This window comes from Salmo salar, chromosome 15, assembly GCF_965601325.2.
Source record: "Salmo salar chromosome 15, fSalSal1, whole genome shotgun sequence".
Classification (NCBI taxonomy): Eukaryota; Metazoa; Chordata; class Actinopteri; order Salmoniformes; family Salmonidae; genus Salmo; species Salmo salar.
Window position 1 is genome coordinate 101,897,150 of NC_138305.1, and position 20,426 is coordinate 101,917,575.

At 42.9% G+C, this 20,426-nt stretch overlaps 1 protein-coding gene across 3 annotated transcripts; it reads right to left on the bottom strand.

Annotated features, from left to right (window-relative positions):
• Nucleotides 1-282: 282 nt before the first annotated feature.
• On the bottom strand, nucleotides 283-20,380 carry LOC106572698 (E3 ubiquitin-protein ligase DTX3). Of its 3 annotated transcripts, none has more exons than XM_014147090.3 (6): nucleotides 20,157-20,371; nucleotides 19,611-19,652; nucleotides 8,579-9,227; nucleotides 8,209-8,422; nucleotides 7,389-7,606; nucleotides 283-7,055 (listed from the first exon to the last, which is right to left on the bottom strand). In XM_014147090.3, the coding sequence occupies exons 2-6, from the start codon at nucleotides 19,621-19,623 to the stop codon at nucleotides 6,980-6,982; spliced, it is 1,170 nt and encodes a 389-aa protein (XP_014002565.2). In that variant the 5' UTR covers nucleotides 19,624-19,652; nucleotides 20,157-20,371; the 3' UTR covers nucleotides 283-6,979. The 3 variants fall into 3 exon arrangements, with proteins under 3 accessions (XP_014002565.2, XP_014002564.2, XP_014002563.2); XM_014147089.3 differs by having other exon boundaries at nucleotides 19,823-20,370; XM_014147088.3 differs by lacking the exon at nucleotides 19,611-19,652 and having other exon boundaries at nucleotides 20,157-20,380.
• Nucleotides 20,381-20,426: the final 46 nt, after the last annotated feature.

A 20,426-nucleotide genomic window follows, 5' to 3' on the forward strand; every position in this document is an offset into this window, starting at 1 on the left:
TATGGGGTATTGGGTGTAGATTAATGAGGGGAAAAAACTATTTCATCAACTTTAGAATAAGGCTGTAACGTAACAAAATGTAGAAAAAGTGAAGGGGTCTGAATACTTTCCGAATGCACTGTACGTCACCAGTTGCGCCTAGGCCTACTGTAGAAGCATGCTACAATGAAACATAATAGTCTTGCTATAACTTTAGCTGTATAACAGGGTGAAAAACATGTTCAGAAATGTAGTATATTTACTATTTACATAGTAATAAATAATGCACAATGAATACCACCAAACAGAACAAAACCTTTTTTTATTCAAGTATTAAAATGTAAACCACATTATTTTTGAATATCAACAGACTCATAAAAAACAAATCAACACAATTAGAAAAGCAAAACTTGAACTTTCGTTTTAACAATCAATTTGCAATGTGCAACTCTTTTCAGTATTTATTAATTCCCCTTTACCCCACCCCCCCAGTTCACTGCATAGAAATATTTGCACGGTAGCTTGATTTAAACTACTATTCATGTCTCCCAAAGATATTTCAGTTGGTCCCTAAACAAAAAACGGTATACGTCCCAAATTGAACACCATTTCCTACGTAGTGCACTTTTGAGCACCCTATTCTCTATATAGTCCACTATATTTGACCACCCCATCTAGTTGACCAGAGCCCTGTAGTGCAATCTATAAGAAATAGGGTGCCATTTGATACAGTTGAAGTCAGAAGTTTACATACACCTTAGCCAAATACATTAACTCAGTTTTTCACAATTCCTGACATTTAATCCAAGTAAAAATTCCCTGTCTTAGGTCAGTTAGGATCACTACTTTATTATAAGAATGTTAAATGTCAGAATAATAGAGAGAATGATTTATTTCAGCTTTTATTTCTTTCATCACATTCCCAGTGGGTAAGAAGTTTACACACACAACTAGTAATTGGTAGCATTGCCTTTAAATTGTTTAACTAGGGTCAAACATTTTGGGTAGCCTTCCACAAGCTTCCCACAATAAGTTGGGTGAATTTTGGCCCATTCCTCCTGACAGAGCTGGTGTAACCGAGTCAGGATTGTAGGCCTCCATGCTCGCACCCGCTTTTTCAGTTCTACCCACAAATTTTCTGTAGGATTGAGGTCAGGGCTTTGTGATGGCCACTCCAATACCTTGACTTTGTTGTCCTTAAGCCATTTTTCCACAACTTTGGAAGTATGCTTGGGGTCACTGTGCATTTGGAAGCCCATTTGCGACCAAGCTTTAACTTCCTGACTGATGTCTTGAGATGTTGCTTCAATATATCCACATAATTTCCCTCCCTCATGATGCCATCTATTGTGTGAAGTGCACCAGTCCCTCCTGCAGCAAAGCACCCCCACAACATGATGCTGCCACCCCTGTGCTTCACGGTTGGGATTGTGTTCTTTGCCTTGCAAGCCTCCCCCTTTTCCTCCAAACATAATGATGGTCATTATGGCCAAACAGTTCTATTTCTGTTTCATCAGACCAGAAGACATTTATCCAAAAAGTAGGATCATTGTCCCTATGTGTAGTTGCAAACCGTAGTCTAGCTTTTTAATGGCGGTTTTGGAGCAGTGGTTTCTTTCTTGCTGAGCGGCCTTTCAGGTTGTATCGTTATAGGACTCGTTTTACTGTGGATATAGATATTTTTGTACCCGTTTCCTCCAGCATCTTTACAAGGTCCTTTTGCTGTTGTTCTGGGATTGATTTGCACTTTTCGTACCAAAGTACGTTCATCTCTAGGAGACAGAACGCGTCTACTTCCTGAGCGGTATGACGGCTGCGTGGTCCCATGGTGTTTATACTTGTGTACTATTGTTTGTACATATGAACGTGGTACCTTCAGGCGTTTGTAAATTGCTCCCAAGGATGAACCAGACTTGTGGAGGTCAACAAAAAAATTTGAGGTCTTGGCTGATTTCTTTTGATTGATGTCAAGCAAAGAGGCACTGAGTTCGAAGGTAGGCCTTGAAATACATCCACAGGTACACCGCCAATTGACTCAAATTATGTCAATTAGCTTATCAGAAGCTTCTAAAGCCATGACATAATTTTATAGAATTTTACAAGCTGATTAAAGGCACAGTTAACTAAGTGTATGTTAACTTCTGACCCACTGGAATTGTGAAATAATCTGTCTGTAAAAATGTTTTGAAAAATGACTTGTGTCATGCACAAAGTAGATGTCCTAACTGACTTGCCAAAACTATATAGTTTGTTAACAACAAATTTGTGGAGTGGTTGAAAAACAAGTTTTAATGACTCCAACCTAAGTGTATGTAAACTTCCGACTTCAACTGTATATAGCAAAGGAAAGGGATATTTAATGAACGTATGGGCCAGGTAAACTCAGCAAAAAAGAAATGTCCCCTTTTCAGGACCCCTTCTTTCAACGATAATTTGTAAAAATCCAAATAATGTCACAGATCTTAATTGTAAAGGGTTTAAACACTGTTTTCCATGCTTGTTCAATGAACCATAAACAATTAATGAACATGCACCTGTGGAACGGTAGTTAAGACACTAACAGCTTACAGACGGTAGGCAATTAAGGTCACAGTTATGAAAACTTAGGACACTAAAAAGATCTTTCTACTGACTCTGAAAAACACCAAAAGAAAGATGCCCAGGGTCCCTGCTCATCTGCGTGAACGTGCCTTAGGCATGCTGCAAGGAGGCATGAAGACTGCAGATGTGGCCAGGGAAATAAACTGCAATGTCCGCACTGTGAGATGCCTAAGAAATTGCTACAGGGAGACAGGACGGAGAGCTGATCATCCTCACAGTGGCAGAGCACGTGTAACAACACCTGTACAGGATCGGTAGATCCGAACATCACACCTGCGGGACAGGTACAGGATGGCAGCAACAACTGCCCGAGTTACACCAGGAACGCACAATCCCTCCATCAGTGCTCAGACTGTCCGCAACAGGCTGAGAGAGGCTGGACTGAGGGCTTGTAGGCCTGGTGAACAACATCGCCTATGGGCACAAACCCACCGTCGCTGGACCAGACAGAACCGGCAAAAAGTGCTCTTCACTGACGAGTCGCGGTTTTGTCTCACCAGGGGTGATGGTCGGATTCGCGTTTATCGTCGAAGGAATGAGCGTTGCACCGAGGCCTGTACTCTGGAGTGGGATCGATTTGGAGGTGGAGGGTCAATCATGGTCTGTGGCGGTGTGTCACAGCATCATCAGACTGAGCTTGTTGTCATTGCAGGAAATCTCAACGCTGTATGTTACAGGGAAGACATCCTCCTCCCTCATGTGGTACCCTTCCTGCAGGCTCATCCTGACATGACCCTCCAGCATGACAATGCCACCAGCCATAGTGCTCATTTTGTGCGTGATTTCCTGCAAGACAGGAATGTCATTGATCTGCCATGGCCAGCGAAGAGCCCGGATCTCAATCCCATTGAGCACGTCTGGGACCTGTTGGATTGGAGGGTGAGGGCTAGGGCCATTCCCCCAAGAAATGTCCAGGAACTTGCAGGTGCCTTGGTGGAAAAATGGGGTAACATCTCACAGCAAGAACTGGCAAATTTGGTGCAGGTCATGAGGAGGAGATGTACTGCAGTACTTAATGCAGCTGGTGGTCACACCAGATAGTGACTGTTGATGTTGACCCCTCCCCCCTCCCCTCCTTTGTTCAGGGACACATTATTCAATTTATGTTCGTCACATGTCTGTGGAACTTGTTCAGTTTATGTCTCAGTGGTTGAATCTTATGTTCAAACAAATATTTACAAATGTTAAGTTTGCTGAAAATAAACGCAGTTGACAGTGAGAGGACGTTTCTTTTTTTGCTGAGTTTATATTCTTTTACATCATCTGACTGTAGACAAATGAATAGGAGAAGGTAACAGACTAGAGTCACTAGACCAGGGCTCTCAAACCCTGTTTCTGGAGAGCTATCGTTCTTTAGGTTCACTCCAACCCTAATCTAGCTACCGTTCTGTACATTCACTCCAACCCTAATCTAGCTAGCGTTCTTTAGGTTCACTCCAACCCTAATCTAGCTACCGTTCTGTACGTTCACTCCAACCCTAATCTAGCTACCGTTCTGTATGTTCACTCCAACCCCAATCTAGCACACCGGATTCAAAAAAGATTGCTAGTTGATGAGCTGAATCAGTTTAGTTACAACTGGGGTTGGAGTGAAAACCTACAGAGGGTAGCTCTCAGGAACATGGTTGGAGTGAAAACCTACAGGAGGGTAGCTCTCAGGAACATGGTTGAGTGAAAACCTACAGGAGGGTAGCTCTCAGGAACATGGTTGGAGTGAAAACCTACAGGAGGGTAGCTCTCAGGAACATGGTTGGAGTGAAAACCTACAGGAGGGTAGCTCTCAGGAACATGGTTGGAGTGAAAACCTACAGGAGGGTAGCTCTCCAGGAACAGGGTTGGAGTGAAAACCTACAGGAGGGTAGCTCTCAGGAACATGGTTGGAGTGAAAACCTACAGGAGGGTAGCTCTCAGGAACATGGTTGGAGTGAAAACCTACAGGAGGGTAGCTCTCAGGAACATGGTTGGAGTGAAAACCTACAGGAGGGTAGCTCTCAGGAACATGGTTGGAGTGAAAACCTACAGGAGGGTAGCTCTCAGGAACATGGTTGGAGTGAAAACCTACAGGAGGGTAGCTCTCAGGAACATGGTTGGAGTGAAAACCTACAGGAGGGTAGCTCTCCGGGGAACAGGGTTGGAGAGCACTGCATTATCTATATGCATAATTTTCTCATGCAAAATGACTTTCACACAGAGCTTGATAATTTGTGAGTGAGGCTACGTCGTTGGACTGCTTTCATCTGACATATCACAGAAAAACTCATGCAGATACACATCAGTATATATATTCTCAAAAACGGTAGAAAGCCAGATAACACAACGCTGCTGAGTCTCACCCTCCAAATAACAATTAAGACAGTCTACTAAAAATACATGCTTGTCATGAATTAATATCAACATGATCCACTGTCTTCAAACTTGACTAGAATATAGGCACGCTAACAGTTTGATAAATGTATCAAAACAAGGGAACTAAATACATCACTGACAATACCGCTGTAAGGGACTGCAGGATTTTCCTCAACATGTTCATATTACAGGTACCTATTTTGTTAATCCTAGATTATTCCTGTAGAAGACAAATGTGAATTACAGCAGATAGATACCTCATTATTTATGAGACAATCATCAAACAAACATCTCCTGGTCAGATAGGGCTTGCATCCAAAATGGCACACTATTCCTTACACTACTTTGGACCAGAGTCCTATGTAGTTCCCTACATTTGACCAGAAGCCTATGGGCACTTTTACTCTATATAGGGAATAGGGTGCCATTTCAGCCAGGGTCAGAGGTAATAAATATACAGCCCTATTGTGCATTTGATTTGGTTTAAGTGGTTCGACATCACGCCCTTCTCATTTGACATCATCAAGTAAATCTGGTTATTAGAACATGAGGAGTGCTGACTGACTGGCTGGCTGACTGGAAATCAAACTGAACTCCGTTCAAAACCTGGTCTCCTATTCATTAAGCTTGTCAGAGTATGAGTGTTGATCTAGGATCAGGGTCCCTACTCATTCATTATGATTGAAAAGGCCACACTGATCCTACATCAGCCCTACTACTCTGAGACACTTTGTGAATACAGGGCCTGGTCCTGGGAGGGATAACATCTTAGAGTAGAGAAATAACCGAGAGGAGAGAGAGAGCAAGGGACGGTGAGGAATGACAATGAATCTCATACTTAGTAGTCAGTCTATCTGGACATTCCTGGTTCATCAGCTACAACCGAACGGTGCAGCAGAGAGAGACATCAAATAGAAAACATTCTTCCTATTTAAGTAAAAAGGAGAAGAAATCAAAGGAGAGGAAGATCAAAAGGGAAATGAAGGGCTCTAAGCAAATTGACATCAACTTATAGCTACCAGGCTATTAGCTTCACGGCTGCTAACGACTAACGCCTGCCTGGCTTTGCTCAGAGCATTCTTCCATCTACCAGTTCCCTGAAGTGGAAGCAGAGAACCACAGAATTAGAATGATCATTCTAATTCAAAAGGATAATTCTTATTCTATGCAGAGAACAACTCCCCCTCTAACAGTGACTGAACTACTGATGGACTCCCTCCCTCTTTGACAAAGTGCCTTCGAGTGCAACTCCTTTCAGAGAAATTGTATTATTTCTTTAGGAGCTTTCTATTGAAACAGACAGTACTATTCTGCCTGCCACCAACTATCTCAAGTACTGTCTTAATTCAGTGTAAATAACAGGTTATTATTAACATAATTACATAAATAAAAATATAATTATTCTACGAGCGTACTGGACAGAGCACAAATCATGTGTTTTTAACAGGTAATTAAAGAATGTGTCCCTCAGCGTGGAAATAAACATTAATATAAACAGACAAAATAGGACTATTCTTTGAACTTAGGTTTCAAAATAATATTTAAGTAGTATGTACCTCCACATTATGAATCCCTATATGATAAATACTTGGATGAGTGCAGCCAAAAACAGCTCACACAGAGATTGCACTGCACTCATTTGTATATTTTTTTCCACACAAAGTGCTGCTGGGTTGAGCCGAACTCGGAAGATAGATAACGAGGATAGGAACATAAGGGTGAATCCTAAATTCCACTTTAGACAAATGTTCACTTCCACTTAAGTCGAATGGTCTCCAATTGACATCAATGCATGATTAGTGAAAATTCGACTGAAGTGGAAGGTAGGAGTCACCCCATCAAGTGGTCTTGTAGGGATAAGTGGGCCTCTACTGGGCCGTACTCCTGTGGCTGCTGTGGGGCCCAGTCACATCTCGTATTCATCCGCTGCTCTGCAGGATCTAGGTCCAGGAGCCTGCAGCCTAGCAACCACCAGCAGCAGCAGGGCAGGATAGCCAGAGGTTCCTAAAATTCCTAAAGTGTTCCTAGAATAATCATTCTAGAATCTGTACGGTCAGTCTGCAGTGATGCCTTTCTCTCTGAGTTCCTCGGTCACTCTCACCAGGTAAGTGGGGTCTGGGTATCCAAAGCTGTCAGGAGAAATGAACAGAAAACGCTCAGCAGGTCAGAGAGTTGTTGTAGTCACAGGAACGGCTAGACTTTCTTCTAGGAGCAAATGCACCACAGTAATCACAATTGAACCCCCCACCACATGCTCAAAACATGGATAGGTTTCTATTGATATAAAGTGAAAATAATATCTGTTACATCTCATAAGAACAAACTAAAGCCATATGATTCTATTTGACTTCCATTCAAGCAGTCATCAATAGCTTTTTTCACAAAAATGTAAACATGACTTGTCACATCTCACAAACACTTAAATCTTCAATAGCCTTCAGTAAAGACATCCGTTTCCATACCAGTGTGGTCCGCCCCATAAGGAAGTCTTGTGGTGGATGTCGTTCCAGGTAATGACGTTATGCATTCCTGTGGTCATGGAGGTCCCTATGGTGAAGATGAGGCGCTGTTCGAAGGCCCGGCGGAGCAGGCCCAGGACCCGGTTCCCCTCTGGGCTGTCTGGGAGGTAAGCCACGCGGTCCGTCCCAGGGTACCTCACCCCCGGGTTAGGGTGCTCCGGCTGCAGGACCCAGGCATAATTCAGAGGAATGTTAGAAAAGAACATGAACAATTATATCCACAGAAATTAAGTAAAGTGGTATAGACCTTCAACAACATTACTTCAAGCATGGACTGTATTTTATTTAACTAGGCAAGTCAGTTAAGAACAAATCCTTATTTAAAATGACGGCCTACACCGGCCAAACCCGGACAACGCTGGGCCAATTGTGCGCCGCCCTATGGGACTCCCAATCACAGCCGAATGTGATGCAGCCTGGATACGAACCATTAAAAGATCCAAGCTGGGATTTGCAAACATTGCTGTATTCGCCACAAATAAAAATATTAAAAGAGAGATGGTTAGCCATGTAAATGTGTCAGATATAGGAAAACCCTGAAAAGGGTAATGGGCTAGCCCAAAAACCCTGAAAAGGTAATGGGCTAGCCCAAAAACCCTGAAAAGGTAATGGTCTAGCCCAAAAACCCTGAAAAGGTAATGGGCTAGCCAAAACTTCTTACTAGTTCCCATTTCTATACCCTTCCATGTTTCTTTAGTATACATACATACATAATTACATTACATACATACATTACATTGCATTACATTACATACATACTCACTGCCTGTAAACCAGGTGGGAAGCTGTAGATGATGCAGATACACCCATAACCCTCGTGTCCTGGCAACTCCAGATCTGGGTCCCTCTCCACCATCATACACCCGGTAGTAGGCTGGTTCCCTATGAGCTGGCCGTACACCTGACGACACACAGGACACGCTCTCTTCACCTTGAAGGCCTGGTCCAGACACAGCCGGCAGAATGCGTGGCCGCACCTGGGGGAGGGGGTCAAAGTGAAAGACAGAGAGAAGACTTTTCCTTATAATTTTGAAAACATTACATAGCATCAATAGCAGTAAAGGCTGACACATTTCATCGTTTGGAAAAACCTTGAGAATTACTGAACACAAAAGTGAAATATGTAGCTATACCTCTCTAACGTGGTCCTCTCCACCATGTCTCCCATGCAGATGGAACATGAGGTGTGGTCGTCTGCTTCACTGTGGGAGTGGTTATGAGAAGAGGCCATCATACTGCAGCTGACCTCTATGTTGTCCTGCTTCCTCTGTCCGGATTCGTTGTGGGACGTGGAGTTGGAGAGGACCACACAGGCCTCTTCCTCCGCTGGCTTCTTATATCTCTGTTGCTGCCTCTGAGAGCGTCTGGGCTGAGGAGGCTGAGGTGTTAGCAGACTTCCCTCTCCATCCCCCTCCAGGACCCCCACCCCAACGCAGGGCAGCAGGGACCTCTTCCGTTTAGGACCCACATCCTGTTTGCTCATCTCTTTGCGGGCGCAGCGGCATAAGTCTATGAAGGCCTTGCGGGTCTCGTTGGAGATGGGTCCTTCCTCCATCATCCCGGGTCCTACCCCAGAATGGGATCCCTCTATGGGGCGTAGCCGCACTGCGCAGCAGCCTCCCCGCTCCCCTCGGCGGATGATGCCGGCGCTCAAGCCCTGCTTGTCCTGAAAGTCTATGAGCCAGGGCTGGCCGGCAGCAGCCAGGTAGTCCCACACCGCCTGGGACACCAGCACCTCGTCACTACCCTGCCCCCCGCGCACACTCATCTCATCCGATGAAACTGCATAGGGAAATACGAGAGAAACCATTAAACACATATTCAAGCCTAACATAAAAGGAAAATATGTCATGCTAAACTTACTGCACCGGAGGAAAATGTACAGGAAACACACAAGACAGAGAGACTAACATATCAAATAATGCAGTGAACGCAATTGTTAACATTTGCATGATAAACAATATTAGAGAATCCCCTGCCGAGTGTGCTGTGGGACTAACTTCCAGCAAGCAGTGTTGCCATGTTCACTGCAAATTGGCCTACTTTGAAAACGATGTTGCGGGTGAAAATGTATTGTTCACGGGTTGCGGGTTTTTGGGCTAAATTGCACCTCGGGCACCATTGCATTTCTCTTAAAAATAAATAAATACATTTTATATTTGAGATTCTTCAAAGTAACCATCCTTTGTCTTGATGACAGCTTTTTGCACACTCTTGGCATTCTCTCAACCAGCTTCACCTGGAATACTTTTCCAACAGTGTTGAAGGACTTCCCACATATGCTGAACACTTCTTGGCTGCTTTTCCTTCAATCTGCGGTCCAACTCATCCCAAACCATCTCAATTGGGTTGAGGTCGGTTGACTGTGTAGGCCAGGTCATCTGATGCAGCACTCTATCACTCTCCTGGAGGTATGTTGGGTAATTGTCCTGATGAAAAACAAAGGACAGTCCCACTAAGCCCAAACCAGATGGGATGGCGTATCATTGCAGAATGCTGTGTTAGTCATGCTGGTTAATTGTGCCTTGAATTCTAAATAAATCACTGACAGTGTCACCAGCAAAGCACCCCCACACCATTACACCACCTCCTCCATGCTTCTCGGTGGGAACCACACATGCAGAGATCATCTGTTCACCTACTCTGCGTCTCACAAAGACAACAGTTGGTACCAAAAATCTCACATTTGGACTTATCAGACCAAAGGACAGATTTCCACCTGTCTAATGTTCATTGCACAAGTTTCTTGGCCCAAGCAAGTCTCTTCTTATTGCAGTTCCTCTAGGATTCTGCGATCGCATAATTCAATGCAAAAATCAACCAATCAGTGCATATTATACAAGAGCTCACAATTTTGACCAATCCCCGCACTTTTAGCGCATAAAAGGGTCCAATCAAAAGTGAGTTAGTAATTTTGACCAATTACTGCATGGTTACCGTGGAAAATGGCCCGATCCAACCACACGTCAACAAAGTTTTTTCCCCCTGGCCTGTCGGCGTGCAAAGATGATAGCTGATTGATTTCAATTCATTGTTGATGGCTGACAGGCAGTACAATCTCATTTGCCAACAAAAATAACAGTTAAAGACCAATTTCCAAATGTTTTACATGGAAGTGGGGGAAATTGTTTTGCATTCCGTGCAATGTTGTGCTGGAACACAAGAGAAAGTCGACAATCAGTCACTTGGAATCAGCAAAGCATATGGAAATGTCAGAACAGTTCCCACAGCAGCAGCAGATCTCCATGACTGACGTGGTAGCAGGGAAGACTGTGGCAAGCACTGAAAGAATCAAGGCGAGTGGCGTTTTACTCCAACTTCTACTCCGCTAACCTTGGCTTTAGTAGGGTGTTCGACACTCTGCTCTGCCCAGTCTGTCTATGGAGAGCACGGCTCAAAGCACTGAGTGCAATTTGTCAGCTTTGCCATTTAAAACTCTGTAAAACTTAATACGGATCACGAAAACACAGTCTTTCTGGATCCCTGGATACCACCACCTACAGGAAAAGTACTTGGGAGATGTCTACCTGAAGGTGAAGGAAGAACTCAAGCAACATCTCGCAGGGAAGCCAGTGACAGTCATCATTGATGAAACTCCAGATGTTGAAGGAAGATGTGTACTAAACATCCTCATCGCACCACTTGAAAAGGATACCTCGGGATAATTATTGCCTACCTCGCAGAGACAGTGTTTCTGGAGCAGTGCAACCATTCAAGTTTCCATGGTGGTGGGGAAATGTCTACAAGACTACAATATCTCCAATGATGACGTCATTGTCTGACACAGACAACGCTGCGTACATGAAGAAAACTTACAAAGCTGCACTTCAGTCATTGTTCCCCTACTCCCTGCATATAACATGCTTGGCTCACAACATTAATCTGATAGGGAGTGCTTTCTGCAAACCTTTTGATCAGCTGAACGCATTCATGCTAAGTTTTTCACATATGTTTTACCAGTAAGGGGCATGCAAAATAAGATCTCAGCAGTGCAGTTTGGCCTCTACAAGGGGTTCATAGAGATGGAAATACAGGTATGATTTAAATTTACATGCCTTCTACATTTGCTTAAATCATTGTCATTATGCAGAAAAAGGTGGCCTACATTTTTTGTAAGCCACGATGTAATTTCACAGTAAGTATAAGTAATATTTATTATGTTCCTTGTCATTCACAGGTGTGTGGCCAAAGTGCACCACAGTCTGTAGAGAAACTCCATGAGATGCTACAAGACAAAGAGCTGGTTCAGTCGCTGCAGATTCAGCTGAACATCATGACAGACAAGTATAAAGTCATCCTGCAGCTTATCAACATCTTCCAGAGCAGACACCCCGTGAAAACAAAGATCTTTCACTATTTAGAGGACTTGCTGATGAACATTGTGGCCAACAAAGAACTACAGTATGAGGCTTGTTCACACTACTTTGATGCAGTTGATGACTTGCCCTTTTCTGTCTGTGAGCACTGTTAAAGAGGCATACAGGAATGCAGAGGAAAAAAAACTTACAAAGTACATGTCAGATGGACAGCCTGACATGGAGTTCCTCTAAGAAGTTAGGGTGTTTGATCCACGTCACATTGTGTTTATGGATGACAGTGTCCAGCTACAAGGCTGCTTCAGTAAGGTACCACGAGACGAACTGGGTGCCTACTTGACCAATGTAGGACCAGCAGCACTGAGAGCCACAGTGAATGGGGTGGTGGATTTTGATATCTTCTGGGATGGTCTTCAAGAGAGACTTCCTGTGCTGAGCACCCTGGTCAAAGGCTACAAAGATGCAGTCACAAACTCAGCTGATGCTGAGCGAAGCAACAGTATCTACAAGCTTGAGTTGTCCAGCCATAGGCGATCAACCTCTAACATCCTACGAGCCTTGGTCTTCATGTACCACAACCAACGACTCCGCAGTGGAGCAGTTGATATGGAGGAGGATAGAGAGGATGAAATGGATGATTACATTGAGATACAGGCCTAGATGAGCTTGGGCCTTGGTCATCCCCCACCTCTCGTTATGTTCAGAAAAAGAAACAGCCCAAAAGAGCACATTGTCTCTAATTATTTTGATGGAAGATGAACTTGAGATATGACTTCATTTCAGATTGGACCCTAGGTGTTTCTTTTGTCCTAGTTTATTATTTTTTTAGTACCTCCAGATTATGGGGGCAATCCGCAAATAAGACATTAAATCTCAAATTATGTTGGAACTCTAAACTAGCTTCCACCCCTTTTTTTGTCCAGAAAGAGCTGTTTTTCAGCCGCAGAAATCACAAAACAATGTTGCGAAATCCTGGAGGGACTGTAGTGTTTTTTTGTTGCAGTAATTCAATATGTGGGAACTCCAACACTGGAAAACCACTATTATATATTTCACTGTGACCTGCTGCTGACTCTAAGGCAGTGAGCAGGCTGTTACTGAGTGAGTGAGTGGTGGAGAGCCAAGGGGATGTGTGTGCGGTGAGAGTGTGCTGCAGCAGGGGCAGCTGAGTCAAAGACAGAGCAGCATGTGCGCACATAATGACAACTTCTTACCAGTTGTAGGTAGTCTATTTAGATCGGTTATTATGGAGACACTAATTTTCCATAAAACATATTAACGCGATATAACTGATAAATGGTGACAAAGCATTGGAAAAGGACTTTAGGCACACTAGAGCTCTTTAGATTACTTTAAACCACCTCTGAGTGAAGTTAACTGCATTCTAATGTCGACTTTTCTTATGGATAACCGCATCAAGCAAAGGGTTTTACTCATGCTCAGTTTTAGGGTCTGGAGCACTGTGCGGTGGAAATTTGAAATGGAAGTTATGGAACTCCCTCGCGTGCTTGTGTTATGGGGGGGGTAAAAGTCCACAATGACAAATGACATTAAAATGTGGAGAATGATGGGCTACATCTGCAGGCTATCAAGTAGGCTATTCATTTCTATATGTCATTGCAGGTTACTGTTGCCTACCATTTCATACAATAAATATGTTGAAATGACTATATCACTGGAGTCATTGCAAATCAATTTGTGCCACTTGTGTAGCTGACAAACATATTTAATAAATAGCCTGTAACTCAGTTTGTTGTTATAGCCTTGTGTTATTATGCAATTATTCAAGGCCATGTTTAGTTAATTAAATTGGAAGTTATCAATTGTGGTCATGGTCAGAGGAAATGTATCATTGTCCACATTGTAGATTTTCCCCTGAAATTAGATGTTGGCCTGTTGGCCTATCAGGGGCTATAGGCCACCTGCATCTAGCTCAGCAAACCATGGCAAGGTTGAATTGCAATTATAAACCCAGATTTTAGTCAGAAGCCTATGTCTATTGAAATAAGTCTTTCTCACAAACATGCCATTTATAATGGTTTGTAGTCTCAACATCTGGCACAATTGCCAGAAAATAACCTAACATTCGTTTTTTGAAGTGCTTCTTGCACAGAGATTAAGATCCTCTGTCCAACTTGCATCACTCAAACTCGCTTGCGGGATTTATCTATAGTTATGCACATGCGCAAACAGGATTTATTTACAATTATAAACTGGGTGGTTTGAGGCCTGAAAGCTGATTGGTTGAAAGCCATCGTATATCATACATGCACCACGGAAATTACAAAAAGGTACTTTTTACTGTTCTAATTACATTGGATAACAGTTTATAATAGCAATAAGGGTTTGTGTTATATGGCCAATATACCACAGCTGAGGGCCATGTCCCTTAGACATGGTATATTGGTCCTACTGTATACTACACCTACTGTGGCGTTATTGCTTAGTCATAGCAGTCAAAACAAGTTAAATCGACATCCATTGATGGCATTTTTTTTATTTAACTAAGCATGTCAGTTAAGAACAAATTCTTATTTACAATGACGGCATACCCTGGCCAAACCCGGACAACGCTGGGCCAATGGGACTCCCAATCACGGCCGGTTGTGATACAGCCTGGAATCGAACCATGGTCTGTAGTGACACCTCTAGCACTGAGATGCAGTGCCTTGGACTGCTGCACCACTCGGGAGAGTTTAATAAGGGTGATTTATCTTTACCCTTGCGACATTTTTAAACTCGCAAGAATTATTATTTGGATGGAAAACCAAATTTTACTTCTTAGCCTACGTCATTAAAAATGACGTCGACATTCCTTCTTAATTCACTCGATAACTTTATGGAAAAAAGGTTTACTGGATAAATGTGGGTTTTCAGAAGTCATCGGGCTAGAAATTTTAGCTAGACCTGTCAACCCTGCCAGCATGTTGTTTACACTGAGTGTACAAAACATTAGGAACACCTGCTCTTTCCATGACAGACTGACCAGGTTAAAACGATTGATGTCACCTGTTAAATCCATTTCAATCAGTGTAGATGAAGGGGAGGAGACCAGTTATAGAAAGATTTTTAAGCCTTTAGACAATTGAGACATGGATTGTGTATGTGTGCCATTCAGAGGGTGAATGGGCTGCTCGGCTTTTCAAGGTCAACAGTTCGTATCAAAAGTGGTCCAGCACCTGTGGAACGCTTTCGACACCTTGTAGAGTCCATGCCCGGGCAAATTGAGGCTGTTCTGAGGGCAAAAGTTGTTCCTAATGTCAGATGCTCATAGCTAGCCCTGTAGTGCTTAGACAGGACTGCTGCTCGCTCCCCCAAAGGGTATACATACATGGCCCTGAGCCTGACAGTGTTATCATGGGTGGAGTTATGTGCATGGGATGTATGTACACCAAGTTGTAGTAGCTGTTTAACTCGGCTTTGTGTGAGTCATAATATAACAATGTTATGTATGCTGTCTCCTTTAAATGTACCTCTGCTTTGGGTTACTCACCTTCATAAATACAGTACTTTATTACACTACTATTGTTAATTCCTTGTTAGCAAAAATGTCATTAGCCTACAATGTAATATACAGTTGAAGTCAGAAGTTTACATACACTTAGGTTGGAGTCATTAAAACTCGTTTTTCAACCAGTCCACAAATATCTTGTCAACAAACTATAATTTTGACAAGTCGGTTAGGACATCTACTTTATACATGACACAAGTCATTTTTACAGACAGATTATTTCACAATTCCAGTGGGTCAGAAGTTTACATACACTAAGTTGACTGTGCTTTTAAACAGCTTGGAAAATTCCAGAAAATTATGTCATGGCTTTAGAAGCTTCCGATAGGCTAATTGACATCATTTGAGTCAATTGGAGGTGTACCTGTGGATGTATTTCAAGGCCTACCTTCAAACTCAGTGCCTCTTTGCATGACATCATGGGAAAATCAAAAGAAATCAGCCAAGACCTCAGAAAAGCAATTGTAGACCTCCACAAGTCTGGTTCATCCTTGGGAGCAATTTCCAAATACCCGAAGGTTCCACATTCATCTGTATAAACAATAGTACACAAGTATAAACACCATGGGACTACGCAGCCGTCATACCGCTCAGGAAGGAGATGCATTCTCTCCTAGAGATGAACGTACTTTGGTGCGAAAAGTGCAACTCAATCCCAGAACAGCAGCAAAGGACCTTGTGAAGATGCTGGAAGAAACAGGTACAAAAGCATCTATATTCACAGTAAAACGAGTCCTATATCAACATAACCTGAAAGGCCGCTCAGCAAGGAAGAAGCCACTGCTCCAAAACCGCCATAAAAAAGCCAGACTACGGTTTGCAACTGTACATGGGGACAAAGATCGTACTTTTTGGAGAAATGTCCTCTGGTCTGATGAAACAAAAATAGAACTGCTTGGCCATAATGACCATCATTATGTTTGGAGGAAAAAGGGGGAGGCTTGCAAGCCGAAGAACACCATCCCAACCGTGAAGCACAGGGGTGGCAGCATCATGTTGTGGGGGTGCACTTCACAAAATAGATGTCATCATGAGGCAGGGAAATTATGTGGATATATTGAAGCAACATCTCAAGACATCAGTCAGGAAGTTAAAGCTTGGTCGCAAATGGGTCTTCCAAATGGACAATGACCCCAAGCATACTTCCAAAGTTGTGGCGAAATGGCTTAAGGACAACAAAGTCAAGGTATTGGAGTGGCCATGTTGTGGAAAATTGCAAGACTGTTATAATGCTTGTATTGCATTATAATGGTTGTTTTATTCGACAGAATAGAGTACGAGATTAGAACATCATCTTAGGGACCAAACTGAACGATAACATTTGCTATAAATTATCTGGCTAAGGGATACTCCTTTCTCAAGTAAAAGTCTTTCTTTGTGAACTGTTCCTAAGATCTGTGGTTCGTCATGTACGTTGAGAGGGGTGTATCTTGGCTATAAAAGACCTTTGTACTTTTGTGTTGTCACTTTTCAATGGTTCATTAGAGATAGCGCATCATTGAAAGTCATTGCTAATACAAAGCTCTTAATTATTAAAGATGTAGTTTAAGTATAACTCTGACTGGTGTGTGAAGTTTGTAACTCTCCTCATTTGGTAATGCAAAAATTAGCCACCACTGCCATCAAAGGCCTGACCTCAATCCTATAGAAAATGTGTGGGCAGAACTGAAAAAGTGTGTGCGAGCAAGGACACCTACAAACCTGACTCAGTTACACCAGCTCTGTCAGGAGGAATGGGCCAAAATTCACCCAACTTATTGTGGGAAGCTTGTGGAAGGCTACCCGAAACATTTGACCCAAGTTAAACAATTTAAAGGCAATGCTACCAAATACTATTTGAGTGCATGTAAACAAGCTGAAATAAATCATTTTGTCTACTATTATTCTGACATTTCACACTCTTAAAATAAAGTGGTGATCCTAACTGACCTAAGACAGGTAATTTATACTAGGATTAAATGTCAGGAATTGTGAAAAACTGAGTTTAAATGTATTTGGCTAAGGTGTATGTAAACTTCCGACTTCAACTGTATGCATAGTAGATACAGTCCTTGTTATGAGGTATTTCTGTGTAACAACTTACGGTTTATTGCTGCAGTGTATTATCATATAGAGTCCTTCATATTGTGCTATTGGAGTTCTATGCCATGACATGGTTCTAGCTCATTCACGTCCTTTCACTACTCTATCCATTGTAGCCTGTATGTGAATATACCCAATTCCTTTCTCTGCACCTTTCAGAACCATCCCCATGTAAATCTTCTATGTGTGAACACAAATTCCCTGTGTGTCAACTCTTGGGCTGCTTTATTCCCCTCTAACCGGGGGCGGGGGCGGTGCCGGTGAGTCACAACCCAGTAAAATACGTAGAGCCGGGTTGCTCTCTTTCAAACAGTTTCTAATGCGTTTCATCTTCTCATTTCATCCAATCCCAATGTAATCTGTGACCTGTACTAATGTGTTGGAAAAACTGCACAGCAGACACGCAGAGAACAGAGAGACAGTTTCATACATCCCCCTCATAATCAACAGTGGCTTGTGTTCAAGGCAAGCCACTCATGAAAAGAAAACATGTCAAGTGAAATATTGAACTGAACAGCCAACATCAGAAACATAATTTAATGGGATCAGTGAGTTTGGCTACTCTCATATTCTAAATGACACCAACTTCAGTTCATTAAACTTTAAAATGGAAATCATGTAATTGACTCCCCCCTATTCTTTACCCAAATCGGAGCCATAACACTGCAACAATGCAATGCAGTGTGAGTTTACTCGCCTACCACAACAATCGTGACATGATGACAAAGTAATGAGATATGATAACCCCACACATAGCCTATAGGCAGCTTCCAATCAGTGTGCATATATGGACTGTTAGAGCAAAAATTAAACATACAGCCAGGTCAAAACATTGAATTGTGGATGTCCTCTGAACTGTTAACTGATGTAATACTTTATTTCTGCTGGTACATTGCTGCTATTTGGCCTATGCTGCATGGAGAAGGGTGCACTTGCGGGACACAATTTGGGGAGTTCCTACATGTGGGAATTCCTACATCTGTAGGAATCCCTCTTTAAACTTCTATTGGTCCATTTTTAAGCTAGGACAGACGGGAGGTGGGGCGCTCCAATACAGTAGGTACCATAAAGTTGAATCACAACCGCCGATAAACCCCACAGAAGAAGGGCCGAGGGCGACAACGGTAGACGGTGTCCTTCACCCCCCGCCTGTCGGTCACTAACTAGCAAGCATGCTAACTCACTGTGTAGCTACACACCTCTCGCCTAGTGTGTACTGGTCGGAGTAGCTAGCAGGAGGCGGGGGTCTGTCCGGCACTGTTTTCCCACAGTTCTGTTAATGAAGGTGAGTGCAGGTGTTCGGCAGGCGGGTGCGAAGGTCACTGTCTACCAGTGTCGCCCCTGCCTCCCGCTAGCTAGTAAGAGGTCCGGTACATAGCAGCCAGGAGCGAAAAACTCAGATAATACCACAGACAGAAGGGGAAATCCAGACACTTCACAGGGGCTATAAAAACAGAAGGGGAAATCCAGACACATCACACGGGCCAATAAAGCTGAAGCAACAGTTTAGAATGTGCTCAGTACCAATACAGTGCACTAAGTTATATAGACTTGTTGCTTTACCAAAGTGTTTTTTTTTTTTTTTTTTAATGGCGTTGTTAGGAGTGCAAGGTCAAATTGAGTTTGAGAACATATGCACTTCAAAGGAGGCGTTCCCAAACGGAAATATGCAAATACATACTACAATGCGCCAATAGGATCTCACAAACTCCTGCTTAGCTTTGCCCACCTCCTTGCTTGTTCTGCCCACTATGCTTCATTGCTCCCACTATAAAACCGATACACATTAACTATCTTGGGTTAGTTATAAATATCTTTGATAATACTTTTCTTTCCCTTTAGACACACTATATTTCGCATGAGAAAATGAGAGCTAGCGCCAAATGATTCGCCAAAGCAAGGTTCATGCACTGCTAGACAACAGACCTGTTAGAAGTAGCAATATCGCTTGTCGCAAACCGTTACAAAGTAACAACTGTGTAGCTAACATGTTTGTTTCCATGTGGAGCGCGTGTGTTTAGTATCAAGTGGTCGCAGCACACCTCAGACCTACAACAGGCTGGCAGACAGTAGCTATCGCGACACTGCTGAAAGGAACGTATCCGCTGTTCTGAAATGCAGACTGAGTAAACAAAGGAAACTGCGCCTACCTCAATCCGATCCTCTGTCCATCAACACGTTTGGCTGTTAGCTATGTTTTACCTCTGACAGTCGTATGAAACAAGTGTGAATAAATATTATTTATTAGATGGTTACCTTGCGATCCCATATATTCCCTTCAATCGAGAAAATATCCCCCTGTTGAACACAGAGAAAAACTGAAGTAGTAAACATTGACACGCATCAGATTACATTCGCTTACTTTAGAATTCAGCAGCGAGGAACCAAACGATTCTGCTCAAATTCCTAAGTGGCACGTCCATAATCATTTTACTCAATAGAATGCGGCGTGGGGTAAATTGTCTCACCTTTTGCCGTAGCTGTCAGATGAGTTTTACAGATTATGGAACTAGCTACACCATCTTCCATTGGCCGAGGCCTGAAAATCGTGTACTGCAGTGGATATGTTGATAAGTATTTTGTAGTCAAGACATACTTGATATCCACTCTAAGATACCCGTAACGTTAGCTAACAATTCACCCGAGTCCCCTTCTCGCTCGCTACTGGAGTTTGTCTTCCTATTTCCACGTCCTTGAGACAGACTACTACAACATCAACCCCTACTTACACACTAGGCTACGATTCCACGTTAGCTGTTTCATTCGGCTTGTGACAGCTGCGTACTCAAGACAAATACTTACAGAAATTGTTTGCACTTTCTACCATGTCTTAGCCTTTAAAGTCCATGGCCGTGTTTGAGAGCATCACGTCCATGATGCATTGTGGGTAAATGGTGAACGATTGACTGATCTACAAATAATAATGAGTCGTTTTTTTATGAAGCAAGGTGATTTGTAGACCAGTCAGTCGGTAGTCTTCTGCAATGTCGATCGAGCTCAATGTCTGACAGTTTAATGACGAGACAAACATAAGCAGGAAGTTCGTCATAAGAACCCTCTGTGATTGGTAAA

Coding starts and splice junctions, on each gene's coding strand:
- LOC106572698 (XM_014147088.3), bottom strand. CDS start 20,181: ATGGTAGAAAGTGCAAACAATTTCT. Junction 7,607..8,208: donor TCCCACCTGGTTTACAGGCA/GTGAGTATGTAT, acceptor TGGGTCCTGCAG/CCGGAGCACCCTAACCCGGG. Junction 7,056..7,388: donor TTATGGGGCGGACCACACTG/GTATGGAAACGG, acceptor TTCTCCTGACAG/CTTTGGATACCCAGACCCCA.